At 42.1% G+C, this 20,819-nt stretch overlaps 1 protein-coding gene across 1 annotated transcript in view; it reads left to right on the forward strand.

Annotated features, from left to right (window-relative positions):
* vars1 (valyl-tRNA synthetase 1) overlaps nt 1-20,819 on the forward strand; it is a 29,570-nt gene that overhangs the window by 2,652 nt on the left and 6,099 nt on the right. Inside the window, exons 4-30 of the mRNA XM_058388037.1 lie at nt 280-478; nt 781-899; nt 1,155-1,230; nt 1,420-1,520; nt 1,619-1,746; nt 3,634-3,798; nt 5,858-5,939; nt 7,838-7,957; nt 8,117-8,225; nt 8,825-8,913; nt 9,645-9,735; nt 9,931-10,055; nt 11,117-11,220; nt 12,982-13,140; nt 13,281-13,371; nt 13,715-13,820; nt 14,012-14,082; nt 14,211-14,336; nt 15,206-15,310; nt 15,707-15,775; nt 16,055-16,133; nt 16,238-16,365; nt 16,501-16,656; nt 16,995-17,213; nt 17,512-17,623; nt 17,998-18,176; nt 19,960-20,109. Coding sequence (XP_058244020.1) covers nt 280-478; nt 781-899; nt 1,155-1,230; nt 1,420-1,520; nt 1,619-1,746; nt 3,634-3,798; nt 5,858-5,939; nt 7,838-7,957; nt 8,117-8,225; nt 8,825-8,913; nt 9,645-9,735; nt 9,931-10,055; nt 11,117-11,220; nt 12,982-13,140; nt 13,281-13,371; nt 13,715-13,820; nt 14,012-14,082; nt 14,211-14,336; nt 15,206-15,310; nt 15,707-15,775; nt 16,055-16,133; nt 16,238-16,365; nt 16,501-16,656; nt 16,995-17,213; nt 17,512-17,623; nt 17,998-18,176; nt 19,960-20,109 — 3,258 coding nt within the window. The remainder of the gene's footprint in view (nt 1-279; nt 479-780; nt 900-1,154; nt 1,231-1,419; nt 1,521-1,618; nt 1,747-3,633; nt 3,799-5,857; nt 5,940-7,837; nt 7,958-8,116; nt 8,226-8,824; nt 8,914-9,644; nt 9,736-9,930; nt 10,056-11,116; nt 11,221-12,981; nt 13,141-13,280; nt 13,372-13,714; nt 13,821-14,011; nt 14,083-14,210; nt 14,337-15,205; nt 15,311-15,706; nt 15,776-16,054; nt 16,134-16,237; nt 16,366-16,500; nt 16,657-16,994; nt 17,214-17,511; nt 17,624-17,997; nt 18,177-19,959; nt 20,110-20,819) is intronic.

Consider the following 20,819-nt stretch of genomic DNA (forward strand, 5'->3'; position numbering starts at 1 on the left):
GTATGTACATTTGTCTGTGTCTGTCTGTGTGTACGTGTGTGTATATTTGTGCATGACTGTCTGTGTGCATGTGTGTAAGTGAACCTGTCTGTGTGTCTGTCTGTGCATTTGTGCACATTTGTCTGTCTGTCTGTGTGTGTGTCTACATGTGTGTCTGTGCATTTGTGCACGTTTGTGTGTGTGTGTCTGTCTAGATCAGCTAGATCTCATACAGGGAAGCTGTTTAAAGATGTGAATCTCTGAATGAAGAGCATGATTTGTGTTTTCGTCTCTCTACAGGTGTTGGAACCTTCAGACAGGAAGTCGCTGGTGAATGTGAGCAGATGGTTTGATACTTGTGTGAATCAGCCTCAGTTCCTGAAGGTGTTGGGTAAAATCTCGCTCTGTGAGAAGATGGTGCCTGTGACGCCCAAACCTGCTCCTGTTTCCACTGACACTGCTGCAGTAAACACTGCTTCCAATGGCACAGCTGCCAACGGTGAGGGTCTGTGTGTGTCTGTGTGTGTGTGTGCATGTGTCTGTGTGTTTGTGTATCTGTCTGTCTGTGTGTGTGTGTGCATATTTGTCTATCTGTCTGTGTCTCTGTGTCTGTCTGTCTGTGTGCCTGCCTGTCTGTGTGCATGTATGTTTGTCTGTGTGTCTGTGTGTATGTGTGTCTGTGTGTGTCTTCTTAGTACTGTAGTGGATGTCACCCAGATCATGTTGTGATGTGAGGAAAGGAAGTACAGAACCACAATTATTGCCATGAGAAGTAATGCTCTGCTTCTGACTTTCTCTCAGGTCCACCCAAGACAGAAGCCCAGCTGAAGAAAGAGGCCAAGAAGCGTGAGAAGATGGAGAAGTTCCAGCAGAAGAAGGAGATGGAGGAGAAGAAGAAGCAGATGCAGTCTCAGTCTGAGGTGAGTCTCACAGTCTTCAGCTTTTTCCAGGTCGGATCTGGGAGCGTGGTGTCATGTCACTTGTCAGAATTCCCAAAGGATCGTCGCAGGTTAGATTAAAACAGAGGATTTTTAATCTGATCTGGTGCTTGGAGTAGAACTTCCACAAACAGCTGACAGACAAATAGGTGTTAAAGTGAACGTATGTGTGATGTACAATAGACCATCTGGTCATGAGATACACAAAATTACGTTTTTTTTTATTTTTGTCTCTAGAAAAAAGCCAAACCGGAAAAGAAGGAACTCGGTGTTATCACGTACAACATTCCCACTCCAGCTGGAGAGAAAAAAGGTGATGATAAAAATCTAAATAAATAAATATGAAATAAATAAAAAATAATGATTTTTTTTTAAATAAATAAAAATAAATAAATAAAAATATGCTGATTAAAAATCTCCACCTATTTAATCTGCATACTGCTCGTATTCATTTTCGCTTATTTGTTATTTTTTTTCCCTGCTCACTGACACACACTCACAGATGTTCTGAGCCCTCTGCCGGACTCGTACAGTCCTCAGTACGTGGAGGCAGCCTGGTACCCGTGGTGGGAAAAGCAGGGTTTCTTCAAGCCTGAATACGGAGTAAGAGCTTTTCTTTTAAATTGATTTCTTTATTAGAAGGTCAGTGTAGACTTTTACCTTGTGTGGTCATTCGATTCATGTGTTTCTTTCTGTCCTAGCGGAAGAGCATCAGTGAGGTGAACCCACGTGGTATTTTCATGATGTGTATCCCTCCTCCTAATGTGACCGGCTCTCTACATTTGGGCCACGCCTTAACCAACTCCATTCAGGACTGCCTGACCAGATGGTAAACTTTTTTACTTTATTCCTCAGAGGAGTTAATGTGCTTTGGGTTATTAGTAGGCTAAATAGAATAGTAGAATAAAATCAAAGCTGTACACTGATAATGAGGAATGTCCTAAGGTTTAAATGTAAACAGCTCGGACTGGTCACTTTTGAAGCGTTGCTCTATTTTCGCTTGAATGGTTAGACCTTTAAATCCAAAATCCAGTCCAGTAGTTTATAATCCACAAGGAGAAAATTTGGTGTCAGCATTTTGTGTGTTAGGATTGAACACTTTTGAATATGCACAATAATCTCACGTAATAGCAGAAAGAAAGAATAAATCTTAATCTCTCTTTCAGTCTGTAAATAGCTTGTGTATAACTTGTGTAATATTTATTAATGTACAGATGAACGGTATGAAAAAAGTATGTTACATGTGTGATGAGCAGCTGAGGTATTGTGGGTATAAATAATACAGTGGCCATGTTAAGTTAAGTTAAGTTGTCTTTGTCACATACACTACCAGTCAAAAGTTTGGACACATCTTCTAATTCCATGGTCTTTCCTGATGTTTATTTCTTTCTACATTGTAAAACAATGCTGAAGGCGGCCGAAATACACAATAACGTCCTTTGAACAGTTGATATTGAGATATCTCTGCTACTGATGCTCTGTAAAGCCTTCATAACGGCTCTAATCTGAGGTGCTGTTAATTGGTGATTTCTGAGGCTGGTAACTCTAAATGAACTTCTCCTCTGCAGCAGAGGTAAGTTTTGGTCTTACTTTCCTGGGATGGTCTTCATGTGAGCCAGTTTCATCATGGTGCTTGATGGGTTTTGCAAATGCACTTGACAATACTGTTCTTGCAAGAACTTTTCCAACTGACTGTTTTTTGTCATTACATATGGATTACTTAAGTCCATGTGTGTTATTTCATAGTTTTGAAATCTCCAGTATTGTTCTGGAATGTAGAAAATAAATCCCTAAACAAAAAACATTGAATTAAAAGGTGTGTCCAAACTTTTGACTGGTAGTGTACATTACCGCACAGTTATATTCTTTCCTCACATATCCCATCCATGGGGTGTTGGGGTCAGAGCTGTCAGAGGGTCAGCCATGATGCAGTGCCCCTAGAACAGGGTAGGTTGGGGGCCTTGCTCAAGGGCCCCACGGTGGCAGCTTGGCAGTGCTGGGTCTTCAACCCCGATCCTCTGAGAAATGGCCCAGAGCCTTAAAAACCACTTGAGCCTCCACTGCTCAAGTGGCAGTGCATGTGTAAGAATATCTAAGACTAAAGCATGGCAAGTTTTCTGTTGCAAGTGATCCACATTTTTTCTTCCTGCTCAGTACAACATGATGTGGCACTACAACCACCACAAATTTGATGTGCATCTAAATTAACCCTGGTTTGGTGAATAGCTGCCATCGTAACCTCATTAACACACTATTTAATAGAGTATAAAATTCTTGCTACTTATTTGTATGCTTTAAATAACCCTTAAATAATATAGCAAGCAGGGAGAAAGCTATTGAAGAAAACCTGTATCAGGTTGGCGATGACAGGGTCATGGTCGGCCAAGGCTCATTGATGCACGTGAGGAGCAAAGGCTGGCCCGTGTGATCCGATCCAACAGATGAGCTACTGTTGCTCATATTGCTGAAGAAGTTAATGCTGGTTCTGATAGAAAGGTGTCAGAATACACAGTGCATGATGGGTCAGGGGTGTTTTGGCAGCAAAAGGAGGACCAACACAATATTAGGCAGGTGGTAATATTATGCTTGGTCGGTGTAAGTATACAGTAATACACAATAGCTTGTGTATAGTGCAACATGCTGTGCTGAGTAGTGCACAGTGCAGTACATGTCTCTGCAGTATTTATATCAATAACACAAATGTCTGATTGTTTAGGCACAGGATGAGAGGTGAGACGACGCTGTGGAACCCAGGCTGTGATCACGCTGGCATTGCGACCCAGGTGGTGGTGGAGAAGAAGCTGATGAGAGAGAGAGGGATGAGCAGACACGATCTCGGTCGTGAAAAGTTCATCGAAGAGGTCTGGACATGGAAAAATGAGTAAGTAGAGCATGGAGCAGGAGACGGGCATGGTGGAACAGGTTCCTTAAGATTACAGAGTGAAGGTTTTGCAATATGGGGCTGTTATTGTGTTTCTGATAAGAACTGAATCAGAAATCACATCAGACTACATGATTAGATTGTCTGGCAGACGCTATATAACTATATACTTTACTATAGCTGACAGCCACTGCAGTGTTTAGTAGTCTGCAGGATAGTGTGTCTGTCTTAAAGCTACAATTCTCTTAGTGTGGGATGGGGAAATATAAACAGAGAAGGGTTTTATAAGCAATAAACACAACAGACCAAATTATCTTTCACTGTTATAATGCTTTTTAGCTCACCACGGTTGTACAGAGTGATTATTAGAGATACTGTATCCTTCCTAACAGCTTTGAGGCAGGTCATTTTCCTCTGAACTCTCTTATCAACACAGTGTTTCCACCAACTAGACTGTCCCTCATTCAAGGGCTTTTTTTTCTCACGCTATTCTATACATACTCTAGACACTGTTGTGTGTGAAAATCCCAGGTGGTCAACAGTTTCTCAAACCATCTCAGTCACAGAGATCAGACTTTTTCCTTCCTTCTGTTATGAACATTAACTGAAGCTCTTGACGTGTGTCTGCATTAGTTGATGCATTGCCCTGCTTTCATGTGATTGGATGATTAGATAACTGCATAAACATGCAAGTGTTCCTAATAAAGTGGACAGGGTGTGGATGTGTCTCCAAAATGGGAATGTTTTCAGGAAAGAAGGCTGTGCTTTAAGGTTTCTCATTAACATGACAAGCTGCAGTTTATTTCTGTCTTGCAGAAACACTTAAATAACTGCAGATGGTGAGGGAGTGACAAGATCTAGCTGCTCTAATACGTGATAACAGGAACTAGCTTGTTTCATATACACTATATTGCCAAAAGCCCTTTGCAGCTAGAACACCTTTAACTCTTCTGGGAAGGCTTTCCACAAGGTTTAGGATTGTGTTTGTGGGATTTTTTTGACCATTCCTCTAGAAGCGCATTTGTGAGGTCAGGCACTGATGTAGGATGAGAAGGTCTGGCTCTCAGTCTCCACTCCAATTCATCCCAAAGGTGCTCTATCAGGTTGAGGTCAGGACCAATCAAGTCATCCACACCAAACTCTCTCATCCATGTCTTTATGGACCTTGCTTTGTGCACTGGTGTGCAGTCATGTTGGAACAGGAAGGGGTCATCCCCAAACTGTTCCACAAAGTTAGGAGCATGAAATTGTCCAAAATATCTTGGTATGCTGAATTCCTTTCACTGGAACTAAGGGGCCAAGCCAACCCCCTGAAAATCAACCCCACACCTTAATCCTCCCTCCACCAAACTTTACATTTGGCACAATGCAGTCAGACAAGTACTGTTCTCTTGGCAACCACCAAACCCTTACTCGTCCATCGGATTGCTAGACAGAGAAGCATGTCTCCATTGCTCTGGAGTCCAGCGGCGGCATGCTTTACACCACTGCATCCGACGCTTTGCATTGTACTTGGTGATGTAAGGCTCAGATGCAGCTGCTCAGCCATGAAAACCATTGCATGAAGCTCTCTGCTCACTGTTCTTAAGCTAATCTGAAGGCCACATGAAATTTGGAGGTCTGTAGCTATTGAAAGTTGGTCACTTTGTGGCTGAGTTTCTGTTGTTCCCAATTACTTCCACTTTGTTATAATGCCACTAACAGTTGACCGTGAAATATTTACTAGTGAGGAAATTTCACAAATGGACTTATTGCACAGGTGGCAACCTATCACAATACCAGGCTTGAATTCACTGAGCTCCTGAGAGCGACCCATTCTTGCATAAATGTTTGTAGAAGCAGTCAGTATGCCTGGGTGCTGGATTTTATACACCTGTGATCATGGAAGTGATTGGAACACCGGAATTGTAATGATTCAGAGGGGTGTCCCAAAACTTTTGGCAATAAAGTGTATGTTAAATAACTATTAAGGGTTAAAAAGTAATGAAAAATGATATTAAGGATTAATTGATATTAAGGACCACAAAAAATGACACTCTTCTGTCTCTTCCGTCATTAGAAAAGGAGATCGTATCTACCACCAGCTGAAGAAACTGGGCTCTTCCCTGGACTGGGACCGAGCATGTTTCACCATGGATCCTGTGAGTATTAAAAACATCACACATTCCCTCAGATACATCGTTCAGCTTAAATCCAATTCAAGACGGTTTAAAGCTTTGTTTAGACACTCCATTACTTTTATTTATTTAATCCCCAGCTGTCCAGATGTCTCATGGCTATTCAGTTCCGCTACAGGACACATTGATCAACTGCCAGTAATTGCAGTGAAACGATCCCCTCCCTAGGAATGTCTAAGCTCTTAAATCGGATCATCTCAAGCAAATCAAATCTGTCCATTTTAGCCTGTCAGAAGATGTATTACAGGAATTTGGTTGGATTAGTAGCGTAAGAGGAGGTGCAGCACTGGGGGTTTGTTGTGCTTATTTATAGAGACGCCACTATCCTATTTTTGTTGATGTGTTTTGATTAAAACTTGTTCAGCAGCTTGTTAAAGGCGTGATGGTGGCATGCTGTAAGACAGCTTTGTTAGATTCCTTTGGCTTGGATGTGCTGTCAGCAAACATTTCACATACCTGGCATTAATAAATCCCCCAGAGCTTTTGTCAGTCTTCATGAAAATCTACAAAGACGAATACGTGAATAGATGTTGGAATAATATATTTCCAGGCATGACATGTTTTTGAGAGGAAATATTGTTAAGATGCTCTTTTGTAAGCTAGTTGAAGTTTATTTGACTCGCAGTGTACAGTATTTGAAAGGGGTTAGCTTTCATTTTTACCAGACTTTCACTTGGTCATGTGATCTTTCACACTGTTTTTTGCCCTACTTGCTGGACAAGAAAAATGGAGAAGTGACAATTCAGTGAAAAAATGGTTGCAGGATCAAGACTACCATGAATAGATGATGCAGTCAGGCAGCTGTTTTGAGGTTTAATTCAAAGGTTCAAAATCTATCTATCTATCTATCTATCTATCTATCTATCTATCTATCTATCTATCTATCTATCTATCTATCTATCTATCTATCTATCTATCTATCTATCTATCTATCTATCTATCTATCTATCTATCTGCCTGTCTAATTATCTATCTATTACTCTATCTGTTTGTGTATTTGCCTGTCTATCTATCTATAAATCTATCTACCTACCTGTCTGTTTTATCTATCTATCTATCTATCTATCTATCTATCTATCTATCTATCTATCTATCTATCTATCTATCTATCTATCTATCTATCTATCTATCTATCTATCTATCTATCTATCTATCTATCTATCTATCTGCCTGTCTAATTATCTATCTATTACTCTATCTGTTTGTGTATTTGCCTGTCTATCTATCTATAAATCTATCTACCTACCTGTCTGTTTTCTCTATCTATCTATCTATCTATCTATCTATCTATCTATCTATCTATCTATCTATCTATCTATCTATCTATCTATCTATCTATCTGCCTGTCTAATTATATATCTATTGCTCTCTGTGTATTTGCCTGTCTATCTATCTATAAATCTATCTACCTACCTGTCTGTTTTCTCTATCTATCTATCTATCTATCTATCTATCTATCTATCTATCTATCTATCTATCTATCTATCTATCTATCTATCTATCTATCTATCTATCTTGCATCTATCTTCCAAAAACGTGACTTCAGTAGTGAAATGTGAAAAATGTGAGAAGTGGCAGCATTACATTAGCAGTCAAGCTAAATAATTGTAAAGAGACTGTTAAAGACATGTTAAAGACTGTTAAAGACATAAAAAAAAAAGGAAAAATCACTGTGCGTGATATTTATCTAAACAATTATCTTTTTTTTTTAATCAAAAGGGTGCCATTAGTGCCATAGTCACTATAGTCTGTTCTATCTAGTTTAGTCCAGTCTGATACCAAAAGTTTGATACCTTGTTTGCAACTCGGGTCTTTTATTATTTTATTAATTCCTAATGGTGTGTAAATCTGTGTGTGTCCAGAAACTGTCCTACGCTGTCCAGGAGTCTTTCATTCGTATGCATGAGGAGGGAGTGATCTACAGGAGCAAGAGACTGGTCAACTGGTCCTGCACCCTCAACTCTGCCATCTCTGATATAGAGGTGACTCATTAGTACACTGTCCAGCTTGATAACAAACTATATAGGCATTCATGTTTTTTAGTTTAGTTTACTCACTGAACAGTTTATTAGTGTTTCAAACAAACTGAAGCATATGTTGTGCAAATGTCTGAGTGTTGTCTTCTTCTTGCACTGCTTCAGGTGGATAAGAAGGAGCTGATGGGCAGAACTCTGCTTCCTGTGCCAGGCTATAAGGAGAAGGTGGAATTTGGTGTGCTGGTGTCCTTCTCCTACAAGATTGAGGGATCAGGTAAGAGGATAGATATACACTGACCAGGCATAACATTATGACCACTTGCCTAATATTGCTTTTGCTGCCAAAACAGCCCTGACCCATCATGCACTATGTATTCTGACACCTTTCTATCAGAACCAGCATTAATTTGAGCAACAGTAGCTCGTTAGTAGCCAGCCATTGCTCCCCACGTGCATCACTGAGCCTTGACCGTCCATGACCCTGTTGCCGGTTCACCACTGTTCCTTCCTTGGACCACTTTTGAGAGATACTGACCACTGCAGACCGGGAACACCCCACAAGAGCTGCAGTTTTGGAGATGCTCTGATCCAGTGGTCTAGCCATCACAATTTGGTCCTTGTCAAACTCACTCAAATCCTTACACTTTTTTCCTGCTTCTATCACATCAACTTTGAGGACAAAATGTTCACTTGCTGCCAAATATATCCCACCCACTAACAGGTGCCATGATGAGGAGATAATCAGTGTTATTCACTTCAACTCTCACTGCTCGTAATGTTATGCCTGATCAGTGTACTTTTATATATACACACACTATTTATCGTGTATCAGCTAATATACTGTATCTGATGCTTTTTTTCTTGTGTGTGTAGATGAGGAGGTGGTTGTAGCGACCACACGTATCGAGACCATGTTGGGCGATACAGCTGTGGCTGTGCATCCTAACGATTCCAGATATCAGGTTTAGATCTCCTTTTTCTCCTTCCGCCTCTATTTCACTTCCTTTTTTTTTGTCTCTTTCATAAAACCTGTGTTTACATGCCAAGATTTCTTGGCACTCTGGATGAATTTGGATCAGTTGTATTGTATCAGATTTTCTGTTAACTTAGTATAGGTAACCTTAAACTCAGCAGTGAAATCTCCATTCACATGCGGGCGTTGCATATAACAGAAACACACTTCTGAGTAGTGAAAGAGGGCGTGTCTCCATCAGCTGAAGTTGTCTGAGGGTTTATCCAGCAATCATTTCGAGCTGAGGTGCTTTAGTAAATATGATGTCGTTTCCAGTAAGGGAACATAGTGCTGGAAAAACGCTTCCTGGTTTTTGTGGTGATTCGTGGGATTTTTTTAGGAAAAATTCCCAGTGCGCTGGAGGGATTTTGTGATCGAGGGGCAGCCCTTAAAATGGCCGACTTTCTGATCAACACCCTGACTACTGAACTAGGGAGCTGATTGAGACATACCCAAAGACTTCTATTTTTACTACTTCTTCTTCTTCTTCTTCTTTTTCCTCTTCTTTTATGGTGATCAGGGTAATGACCGGATAATCAATCAGCTTACTTGATGTCAATTATCTGAAGGATTTTTATTTCAGTTTAAATCAATAGCACATTACTAGCCCATGTGTAAAAGTATCCAGCGTGGAGATTTTTCCTGCCCTCATTTCTCATCCTCGTTTCCTCTTTTCCATAGCACCTGAAAGGAAAAGTGGCAGTTCACCCGTTCTGTGACCGCAAGCTGCCCATCGTGTTCGACGACTTTGTGGACATGAGCTTTGGAACAGGTGAACGCTGAGAACATCCTGCTGGCACTTCAGATAACTCACTGCTTGATGATCACATCACCGTTCTGGTCAAGATTAAGCTTCATGTTAAGAAGTGTTTGTTTGCTTGGATTATAGTGGTGATTAAGTGGTGAAATAAGTGCGCTTGTATTAGCCGAGGTGAATCTTCTACTGAACTCAGTATTCTTCATGTAGGTGCGGTGAAGATCACACCTGCTCACGATCACAACGACTACGAAGTGGGGGAGAGACACAAACTGCCCTTTATCAACATCCTGGATGAGAACGGCTTCCTCATCAATGTTCCTCCTCCATTCCTGGTACACACTACACATATACTATACACGCTATACATACTATACACACTACATACACTATACATACTATACACGCTATACATACTATACACACTACATACACTATACATACTATACACGCTATACATACTATACACACTACATACACTATACATACTATACACGCTATACATACACTATACACGCTATACATACTATACACATTACATACACTATACATACTACACACACTAAACATATGGCACACACTACATACACTATACATACTGCACACACTACACACACTATACACATTACACACACTACATACACTATACATACTACACACACAAGGATGTATGAAACCTAATGAACTTGGATTTATGACAGAAACATAAATAAACATGTAAATAAGAGATGGAGGAGTGTGAGAGGATCTGAGAGCAGAAGCGCTGGAGTTATATGTTTATATATAAGGTGGTTTTCACACTGGGGATAGACGAGTGTGATTGTTCTCGGCTCTCCTGCTGCATTAGTCTGGTTTGAGACTCTCTTGATTCTATCGAACCCGTGTGTATTTGTGTTTATTTGAATTATTTGGGTGCTATTATACAAAGTAAGATTCCTCACCTCTTCTGCATCCCACATTGTTCTCCTGTGTTGTGGAAACTATTGATTTCATCATCGGCTAAAACACACACAGGTTACTTTACTTCCTGAATGAGTCCAGACCCGAGCCAGAGCTGTCTTAACATCTACAGGAATAGCAGCACAGTTCCAGTGAAATCAAACCCGCACCACCTCCTACAGGTCTCGGCTTCGGTACCATGCAGCGCTTTCAATCTTTTATCAATCAATTATCAATCTTTCATGCAAACCCTGCTCTGTTTCAGACTAAACTGCCAGTGTGAAAACTCCCTAAAATGTCAGATTTTTAAGAATAATTGTTCACATATTTCTCACAAGAAGAACGGAGATGAAAACACAAAAATCATTTGTTTATTTATTTTTTGCTAAAAAGCTAGAATTGGTTGGTTTGCCCCCACAAATGGAATTGGAATGTTAAACGTTGTTGTTTTTGGTAGGGCATGAAGCGTTTCGAGGCGAGGAAAGCTGTGCTCCAGGCCCTGAAGGACAGAGGCCAGTTTAAGGAGATCAAAGACAATCCCATGGTGGTGCCGGTGTGCAGGTCAGTCCACTGAACTCTCAACAACCTTAACAGCTGCAGCCATCACGCTGTACTGACTTTAAAAACAAAGCTGCACTCTTCATACAGGTTTCCCGGGTATAGCACAGCTCTTTTCTTTTAATGTGACCTGGTCACTAGGTGTCCAGATATACAATGAGAGCAGTTAAACCTATGATTCATTTCAACAGAAATTATTCCACAAAAGATAGCGTGGGGTTATAACACAAGCACTCACAGATGATGATTTCAGAACAGGTGACCGTACATCTGATGATGCTTCATCTCTATTGTCTACGCCAGAGTACGCTGCATGGAAAGCGTGTGTGGAATGGGCGTCGCTAGGCCATTTTTAGGCGGGCTTTAACATTTCTACTCAGTCCTCCTAAAATTCTGCGATTCTCCATAAACTGTACACAAATTGGTGATCTCCTCAGTCGCCTTTAAATTTCATATGAAAATGGCGGCAGACTTCGGCTCCTCCCCGTCATTCAGCGTGTTCTTCATTCCACAGACCGTCACAGAGCGAGGATCAGAGGACAAGTGTGTGTGTGTGTGTGTGTGTGTGTGTAGCGGACACACGGACTCACCCAAGAGATTTTAATCAGTTCAGGGAAAGTTTTCCTGCATTTCAAATCTCTAAAAATGAAGCTTGAAGCTCAAGGTCACATGATGCACCACTTGATCTATCTGGTCTCAGCTTGATATAGGTCACTTTCACTTCTCCAATCATTCCAAGACATTTTAATGGAGACCTGATGAGGCCCCTGACTGAGTGGACTTCTGATATAACCTTGAGTACTTTATTGAATTTTTAATAAAAGACATGGAACAAAAGAGGAGAAGAAGAGTAGGGTTAGAATCACATCCTGAGTCAATCTCAGCAAACTTTGTTTCACACTAAACTTTTACTGAATCGGTTTGATAAATCGCTCATTTATTGGCATAACGGAACAGCATGGACCGAACTGACCATTACATACACACATACGGTTTTAAGAGAAATGCAGGGCAAACAAGTGACCTCGCTGTAAATAAGGAAAAGTGCTACAGCTCTATAACAATCAACAGAGCTTTAAAGATTAAAAATAAACAGCATGCTGTAATAGCATCACAACCCACACACATACAGGATGAAAACCACTGCTCTAATATATATGTCTCTCTCTCTCTCTCTCTCTCTCGTTGTGTATGTGTGTCTGTCTGTCTCTGTGTTTGTGTCTGTGTGCATGTGTCTGTCTGGATGTCTCTTTGTGTGTGTGTCACTGTGTGTGTGTTGCTGAGTGCATGTCTTTGTGTGTCTTTGTTTGCATGTCACTGTGTGTGTGTCTCTCTGTGTGTGTATGTGTTGCTCTGTGTGTGTGTCACTGTGTGCGCATGTGTCTCTGTGTATGTCTCTGTGTATGTCTCTGTGTGTGTGTCTGTGTGTGTTTCGTATGTGTTGCTCTGTGTGTCACTGTGTGTGCGCGTGTCTCTGTGTGTGTGTCTCTGTGTGTGTCTCTGTGTGTGTCTCTGTGTGTGTCTCTGTGTGTGTGTCGTGTGTGTCTCATATGTGTTGCTCTGTGTGTGTGTCTGTGTGTGTCACTGTGTGTGCGCGCGTGTCTCTGTGTATGTCTCTGTGTATGTCTCTGTGTGTGTGTCTGTGTGTGTTTCGTATGTGTTGCTCTGTGTGTCACTGTGTGTGCGCGTGTCTCTGTGTGCGTGTCTCGTATGTGTTGCTCTGTGTGTGTGTGTGTCTCTGTGTGTGTGTCTCTGTGTGTGCAGCCGTTCTAAGGACATCGTGGAGCCTCTGCTGAAGCCGCAGTGGTATGTCGCCTGCACAGAAATGGGGAAGCAGGCGGCCGACGCTGTCAGGAGCGGAGAGCTGAAGATCATCCCAGAGCACCACCTCAAAACCTGGTTTAACTGGATGGATAATATCAGGTGAGCTCTCATCATCAGTGTGAAGGTGAAGGCTGTAACAGAGTGTGTTCCACACCTTTAGTGTGAAGACAGATCTGCTCCTATATCACTTGCATACCAAGCACTGCTGTTTACAAGAGGTGTGTTGTCTGCGTTTTTAGGGATTGGTGTATCTCTCGTCAGCTCTGGTGGGGTCACAGGATCCCGGCATATTTTGTCACGGTGAATGATCCCTCAATGAAACCAGGAGAGGTGAGAGCATGTCTACTGCTACTGTAATACAACACATCACAACACAACACAACACAATAAAACTGATTCTTATTGTGTCACATGCAAAGTACTACATCTCTCTGCTGGCTCAGTCCTGACCGTTCCCATCCCTGCTTAAGCTCATTGGCTTTATTTGTTCCGTGTTTACTAGAAAGTAGAACATTTTTGAATATATGGAAATGAAATAGATGAGTACAAGACACATGAACCTGGATTAGCATTTCTCATGTGCTGTTCATTAGCTATAACCGAAGGAATGAAAGAAAAGGAAGTCTTTTAGTTGCAATAGACCTGTATTGAACCTGTGTGTGGGTGTTAATAGGACGTTGACGGTCATTACTGGGTCAGTGGCCGCTCAGAGGAAGAAGCCCGTACGAAAGCAGCAAAGCGCTTCAACGTCACTGAAGACAAAATATCCCTTCGCCAAGGTTAACACCTTCACTTCACACTGCTCACAGTTATTACTGTCATTCCTCACTCACTCTACCATTACCTTCCAGTAATGATCAATCTCTTCATGATGAATCATTCATGTCCTCCTTTCTGTTGCTTAAAAGATTCAAATGTCTGTGCTCTGATATTGATTGAATATGTATTTGCGTTTGTGTGTGTGTGTTAGATGAGGATGTCTTGGATACCTGGTTTTCTTCGGGAATCTTTCCCCTCTCCATCTTTGGATGGCCGAATGATGTGAGCTCACGTTCTGACCATTTCTGCTCTTATCCCAGTGAGCCAGTGAGATATGTCTGAGTTTTTAATGTCTGTGTTCCTCCCTCCCTCTCTCTCTCTCTCTCTCTCCCTCCCCCTCTCTCACACAGAACGAGGACCTGCGTGTATTCTATCCAGGCACTCTGCTGGAGACAGGCCATGACATCCTGTTCTTCTGGGTGGCTCGGATGGTCATGATGGGACTCAAACTCACAGGCAAACTTCCCTTTAAAGAGGTGTGTGTGTGTGTTTTTTTTTTTTTTCTGAAGCCACAATTATGTGATACCAAAAAAAGCTGAGAGCTCTTACGCAGTCCCTATGTGCTGATGTTAGCAAACAGTGATGATCCTAACAACAGACTCTTCTGTCTGCTGTGGTCGGGGAAGAGCTTCTGCTCTCTGAGAGACAGAATGAGGAAGAGCGTCTTCCTGCAAGCCATTTGTCCATCACCCAGGACAACCTGGACCTTTTTCTGTTCTTAGCTCATTACCATAACATTATGACCACCTGCCTAATATTGTGTGGGTCCCCCTTTTCCTGCTCTGACCCGTCATGCACTGTGTATTCTGACACCTTTCTATCAGAACCAGCATTAATTTCTTCAGCAATTTGAGCAACAGTAGCTCGTCTGCTGGATCGGATCACACGGGCCAGCCTTTGCTCTCCTCATGCATCAACGAGCCTTGGCCGCCCATGACCCTGTCGCCGGTTCACCACTGTTGCTTACTTGGACCACTTTTGATAGATACTGACCACTGCAGACCGGGAACACCCCACAAGAGCTGCAGTTTTGGAGATGCTCTGATCCAGTCGTCTAGCCATCACAATTTGGCCCTTGTCAAACTCACTCAAATCTTTACACTTGTCCATTTTTCTTGCTTCTAGCACATCAACTTTGAGGACAAAATGTTCACTTGTTGCCTAATATATCCCACCCACTAACAGGTGCCATGATGAGGAGATAATCAGTGTTATTCACTTCACCTGTCACTGCTCATAATGTTATGCCTGATCGGTGTCTACTTACTTTCTGCAATAGCTGTGTTCTATTTTTAGTCACTTGACATTTTATTTTCCTGACCCACATTGTGTTGAATTTGTTCAGGTGTATCTGCACGCTGTGGTCAGGGATGCTCACGGCAGGAAGATGAGCAAGTCTCTGGGGAATGTCATCGATCCTCTGGATGTCATCACTGGAATCTCGTTGGAGGTACAGAAAACAAATCTATTTACTAATTATTCACTGAGCTTCTTTATAGTCACAGATTATATTTAACTGCCTAAGCATTAAAAAAATTTTCGGGGAACTTAGAGTAAGAAGCTAAGCTCCATACAAAATGCTTTTAGAAAGCATTTAAAGCATATCTTATTCATTTAACATACTTTCTCTGGTGTTCACTTTTTTTAGTTTAATCCTATGTGTACGGTTACATAAATATTCATCATTTCATTTGGACTTGATTGTACAGCATTATTTGATTGAGCTTCTCTGTGTATGATGAGCGCTCTATAAATAAAAATTTCTTCTGTTTTTCTGCTTATTATGATGTAGGTTTAATAGCAAAGTCGTCAGGTTGTACTGAAGTGTGTGTGTGTGTGTGTGTAGGGTCTCCATGCTCAGCTGAAGGACAGCAATCTGGACCCAGTGGAGACTGAGAAGGCTAAACAGGGCCAGGTATAAATCTTTGCTAAAGTCTTGCATGTTATTAGAAACATGATAAAAATTCAGATTACACAATTTTGAGGTTCAAACTAGGTGTTTTTATCTGGATTAATCTCTGGCTTGAGTAAAAGATTAATATTTACACCAGCACACTGCCTTCCATATTGGTTGTAAATATCTTTCTCTGAAATTCACAACAGTCTCAGTTTCACTTCCTGACACACACGAGGCATAAATAGTGATAGTGATACCTGACTCTCGTTAATACAGTTTCCTGTCCTGTTTTTATAGAAATCCGATTATCCTAACGGAATTCCCGAATGTGGAACCGATGCTCTGCGGTTTGCCTTGTGCGCCTACACCAGCCAAGGTAACAAACACTTATTACTCATAACACTCACCTGTCAATCAACCACCCCCCCAAAACAAATACTGACCTTTTGAATAAAATGTAAAAATCCTTCTCTGCCTCAGGACGGGACATTAACCTGGACGTGAACAGGATCCTGGGCTACAGACATTTCTGCAACAAGCTGTGGAATGCTGTGAAGTTTGCCATGAGGACGCTGGGGGAAGGCTTCGTCCCGTGGGAGAAAGCTCAGGTCAGGAGAATGTGATAAACGAAAAGGATTTAATGTAAATGAAGAGTGCAATGGAAAATCAATTCGGAATTGAAACATATTTGTAGATAGTTAATTAACCATGTCCTGTCTGTGGCCTGCATGTTGGATCTGCAGCTGTGCGGCACCGAGAGCGTGTCCGATAGGTGGATTCTGTCGCGCCTCAGTGCCGCCGTGTCCCTCTGTGGAAACGGATTCCAGACCTACGATTTCCCAGCAATCACCACATCCATCTACAACTTCTGGCTCTATGAACTGTGTGATGTTTATCTGGTAATAGCAATAGAATGCTCCGTTATCTTTCACTCTTTCTATTTTTATTTTCTTCTGCATATACCGTGGTGCTTAAAAGTTTGTTTTTTCTGTATTTCTGCATAAATATCACTCCAAAGAGATAAAGTCCTAAAAGTGAACAAAGTGAAACAAATAAAAAATAATAATAATATTAGGATGTAATATATGTTATGTTCTGCAGAAATATAGAAAAGCACAGCTGTGAATATACATATTATATTGTTTTATTTTATATATTATATTATTTTAATTTATCATATCATATCATCCTGCCCCCACTTCATCTCACTGGGTTTGAATAAACGGTGTGTTTGTAGGAAAGCGTGAAGCCCGTGTTGAGCAGAACAGACGCAGAAGGCCAGAGGCAGGCAGACATTTGCAGGCAGACTCTCTACACCTGTCTGGATGTGGGGCTCCGCCTCCTGTCTCCCATCATGCCCTTCGTCACCGAGGAGCTCTTCCAACGGTTGCCACGGAGGAGACCCCAGGACAGCCCACCCAGCATCTCTGTCACCCCTTACCCAGAGAGCTCAGAGGTGAGTCAGGGGTCAGAGAAAACTGAATAACAAAGCCATTGGCAGGGGAATATATGGGAGAGAGAAAAAACACAGTGTGAAAGATGCTGAGTAGCACAAAGATTTTGTATATTTGGTAGATTCCCCTGAAACTCAGAGTCGATAGAATTTCCCCTGAAGTGGTGTCTGTTTGAAGGAAGTCATGTCGCTGGATTTTGCACTGAAGTGTTATGGCAGGAAAGAGGAAGAATGTGGTTTGTGGACAATGCTAAGGGATTTCCAGCTTCTCCCCTCACTGTCTCTGTGCTCTGGTGTACAGTTTTGCTGGCACAGCGAGGAGCTCGACCACCAGATGGAGTTCGTGATGAGCGTGGTCAGGACCATTCGATCACTCAGGGCCGACTACAACCTGACCAAAACCCGCGCAGACTGTAAGCACTGCACCACACACCTCATGGATGGACAGGCAGAGGGACAGGCGGATTGACAGCTAAATTGATAGTAGATGGATGGATGGGAATGTGGATGGATGGAGGGATAGATAGATGGGTGGATAGTTGGATAGATAGATAAACACATAGATGGATGAATGGATGGATGGATGGATGGATGGATAAATGGGTAAATAGATGGACCGACAGACAGACAGCCACAGACAGACGGAGAGAGATAGATTGACAGCTAGATTGATAGTATATGGATGGATGAGAATATTGATGGATAGATAGATGGTGGATAGACAGACAGACAGATAGATGGATAGACTCTCACTTTCCCTCTCTCTCTCTCTCTCTCTCTCTCCCAGGTTATCTGCAGTGTATAGATTCTGCTACAGCGTCCATGGTGGAGAAATACACTCTGCAGATCCAGACTCTATCCTATTCTCAGGCCATCCACCTGGTCACTGGGAGCGAAAGCGCTGTCCCAGAGGGCTGTGCGGTGGCCATCGCTTCAGATAAATGCACCGTCCATCTCCTGCTGAAGGTGAGAGTCATCATCATTCACAAAGTGACAAGCTAATGCTTAGATCCTGACGTCAGAGCATCAGTCTAGCATCTCTGTCCTGTCAGTGCTGGCCTTTATAGCCTCACAGCAACATGAAGGTGATTCATTTCAGGAGAATAACTAATAATAATAATACTAATAATAATAATAATAATAATATCGATTCCTCAGCTACAAGGTCTCTTTTAAAAAAGAAAAGTAGTGTGAGATCAACAGGAGGCAGTGTAGCGATGATATTCATGCATCTCGTCACATGTTATTCCCCACCAACAGACCAGAACGAGATGCACTGACAGCGAGATGGAGGCCCGAGACCACCAAATGTCAGTGCAGGAGTTTTAATTGACTCACGCAGAGACAGGAAACCTGTATAATGAGTGCAGAACAGCTGCTGCACAAGACTCTTAGTGAAAAGGTGTCTTGAAAGTTAAAAAGGTGAAATCGTACCAACCTGAGAAGCTAATATTGAGAATTGCATGATGTGTCACGTTAAGTAACGGTCAACTGAGTGGTGGAAAAAAAAGCGCAATGCTATATACGCATATATGCTTCAGACAGTTTCTAGTCACACTTTATGGACTCATTATTCTGTGAAGCACTAATCCTAAATCATGTTGTAATCTGAGGGGTTTTTCAGACCGTATTGACCCAATCCCGCTTTGAACCCACTCTTTTGTGGTTAGCACCACTTCCCGCGCCCCCAAGGGGAAAAACAATGTGTTGTTTAGAAATATTACAGCTAGTAACAGACACCCATCAGAGACTGAAGTGCTAAACCACAGCACCAAAAATGGAAATCCCGACTCTAAAGGTGTGTCCCCTTCTGTTCTGCATTGGATTTCGTTCGCAATTTTTTTTTCTCACCGATGCAAAAGCATGAGTTGCATGGTATATTTCACCAGTCATGCAAATAAGAAAGTTAATCCAGGGTTTAGTAAATACAGATTATGAAGAGCCAGGATTAATCGTTAATCCCGGATGAAATATGAGCAGTGTGTGAAACATGAAACAGGATAACCCAGGATTCTATTTAGCCGGAGTTTATAATCACCCAGAGTCAACGATTTCGGACCATGAGTATACAGTAATCAGGCATAACATTATGACCACCTGCCTAATATTGTGTTGGTCCCCCTTTTGCTGCTAAAACAACACTGACCCGTCAAAGCATGGACTACACTAGTTCCCTGAAGGTGTGCTGCGGTATCTGGCGCCAAGATGTTAGCACCACATCTTTTAAGTCCTGTAAGCTGCTAGTCCTTACAACATTAAAGCATGATTACAGGAATTAAAGGACTTACAGGATACTTTTGATAGATACTGACCACTGCAGACCGGGAACACCCCACAAGAGCTGCAGTTTTGGAGATGCTCTGATCCAGTGGTCTAGCCATCACAATTTGGCCCTTTGTCAATCTCGCTCAAATCCTTACACTTGTCCATTTTTCCTGCTTCTAACACATCAACTTTGCTGCCTAATATATCCCCCCCACAAACACGTACCATGATGAGATCATCAGCGTTACTTATGTCACCTGTCATTGGTCATAATGTTATGCCTGATCTGTGTATGTTGTAACAGGGAAGGATAATAAGGTCACATTCCCTTCTGCTTTTCTCACTCCAGATGTCTCCTCCTCTTTCAGAACTGCACCGCTTTAAATAAGTGTGTGACCTCTGTATAAACTCCATGTGAATGTTCGATGGATCGTCATTTATTCTTATGGCTTGTGCCGCCGTGTCATTTTGTCCTCTGCATCAGGGCTTGATTGATGTCGAGAAGGAGGTGGCCAAACTGACCACGAAGAAAGGCGAGCTGGAGAAGCAAATGGAGAAATTGGAGGAGAAAATGAAAAAGAGTGACTACAGAGAGAAAGTTCCAGCCAAGGTTCAGGAGCAGGATGCTGAGAAGGTGAGAGATTGTTGGGTTTGTGTGCGAGTGTTGGAGAGAGAGAGAGATAGAACATCACTCTGTGTGTGTGTGTGTGTGTGTGTGTGTGTGTGTGAGAGAGAGAGAGAACATCACTGTGTGTGTGTGTGTGAGAGAGAGAACATCACTGTGTGTGAGTGTTGGAGAGAGAGAGAGAGAACATCACTGTGTGTGAGTGTTGGAGAGAGAGAGAGAGAACATCACTGTGTGTGAGTGTTGGAGAGAGAGAGAGAGAGAGAGAACATCAGTGTGTGTGTGTGTGTGTGTGTGTGTGAGAGAGAGAGAACATCACTGTGTGTGAGTGTTGGAGAGAGAGAGAGAGAACATCACTGTGTGTGTGTGTTGGAGAGAGAGAGAGAGAACATCACTGTGTGTGTGTGTGAGAGAGAGAACATCACTGTGTGTGTGTGTGAGAGAGAGAACATCACTGTGTGTGTGTGTGTGAGAGAGAGAACATCACTGTGTGTGAGTGTTGGAGAGAGAGAGAGAGAACATCACTGTGTGTGTGTGTGTGTGAGAGAGAGAACATCACTGTGTGTGTGTGTGTGAGAGAGAGAACATCACTGTGTGTGTGTGTTGGAGAGAGAGAGAGAGAGAACATCAGTGTGTGTGAGTGTTGGAGAGAGAGAGAGAGAACATCACTGTGTGTGTGTGAGTGAGAGAGAGAGAACATCACTGTGTGTGTGTGAGTG

Source organism: Hemibagrus wyckioides, linkage group LG01, assembly GCF_019097595.1.
Source record: "Hemibagrus wyckioides isolate EC202008001 linkage group LG01, SWU_Hwy_1.0, whole genome shotgun sequence".
In the NCBI taxonomy this organism is placed as follows: domain Eukaryota; kingdom Metazoa; phylum Chordata; class Actinopteri; order Siluriformes; family Bagridae; genus Hemibagrus; species Hemibagrus wyckioides.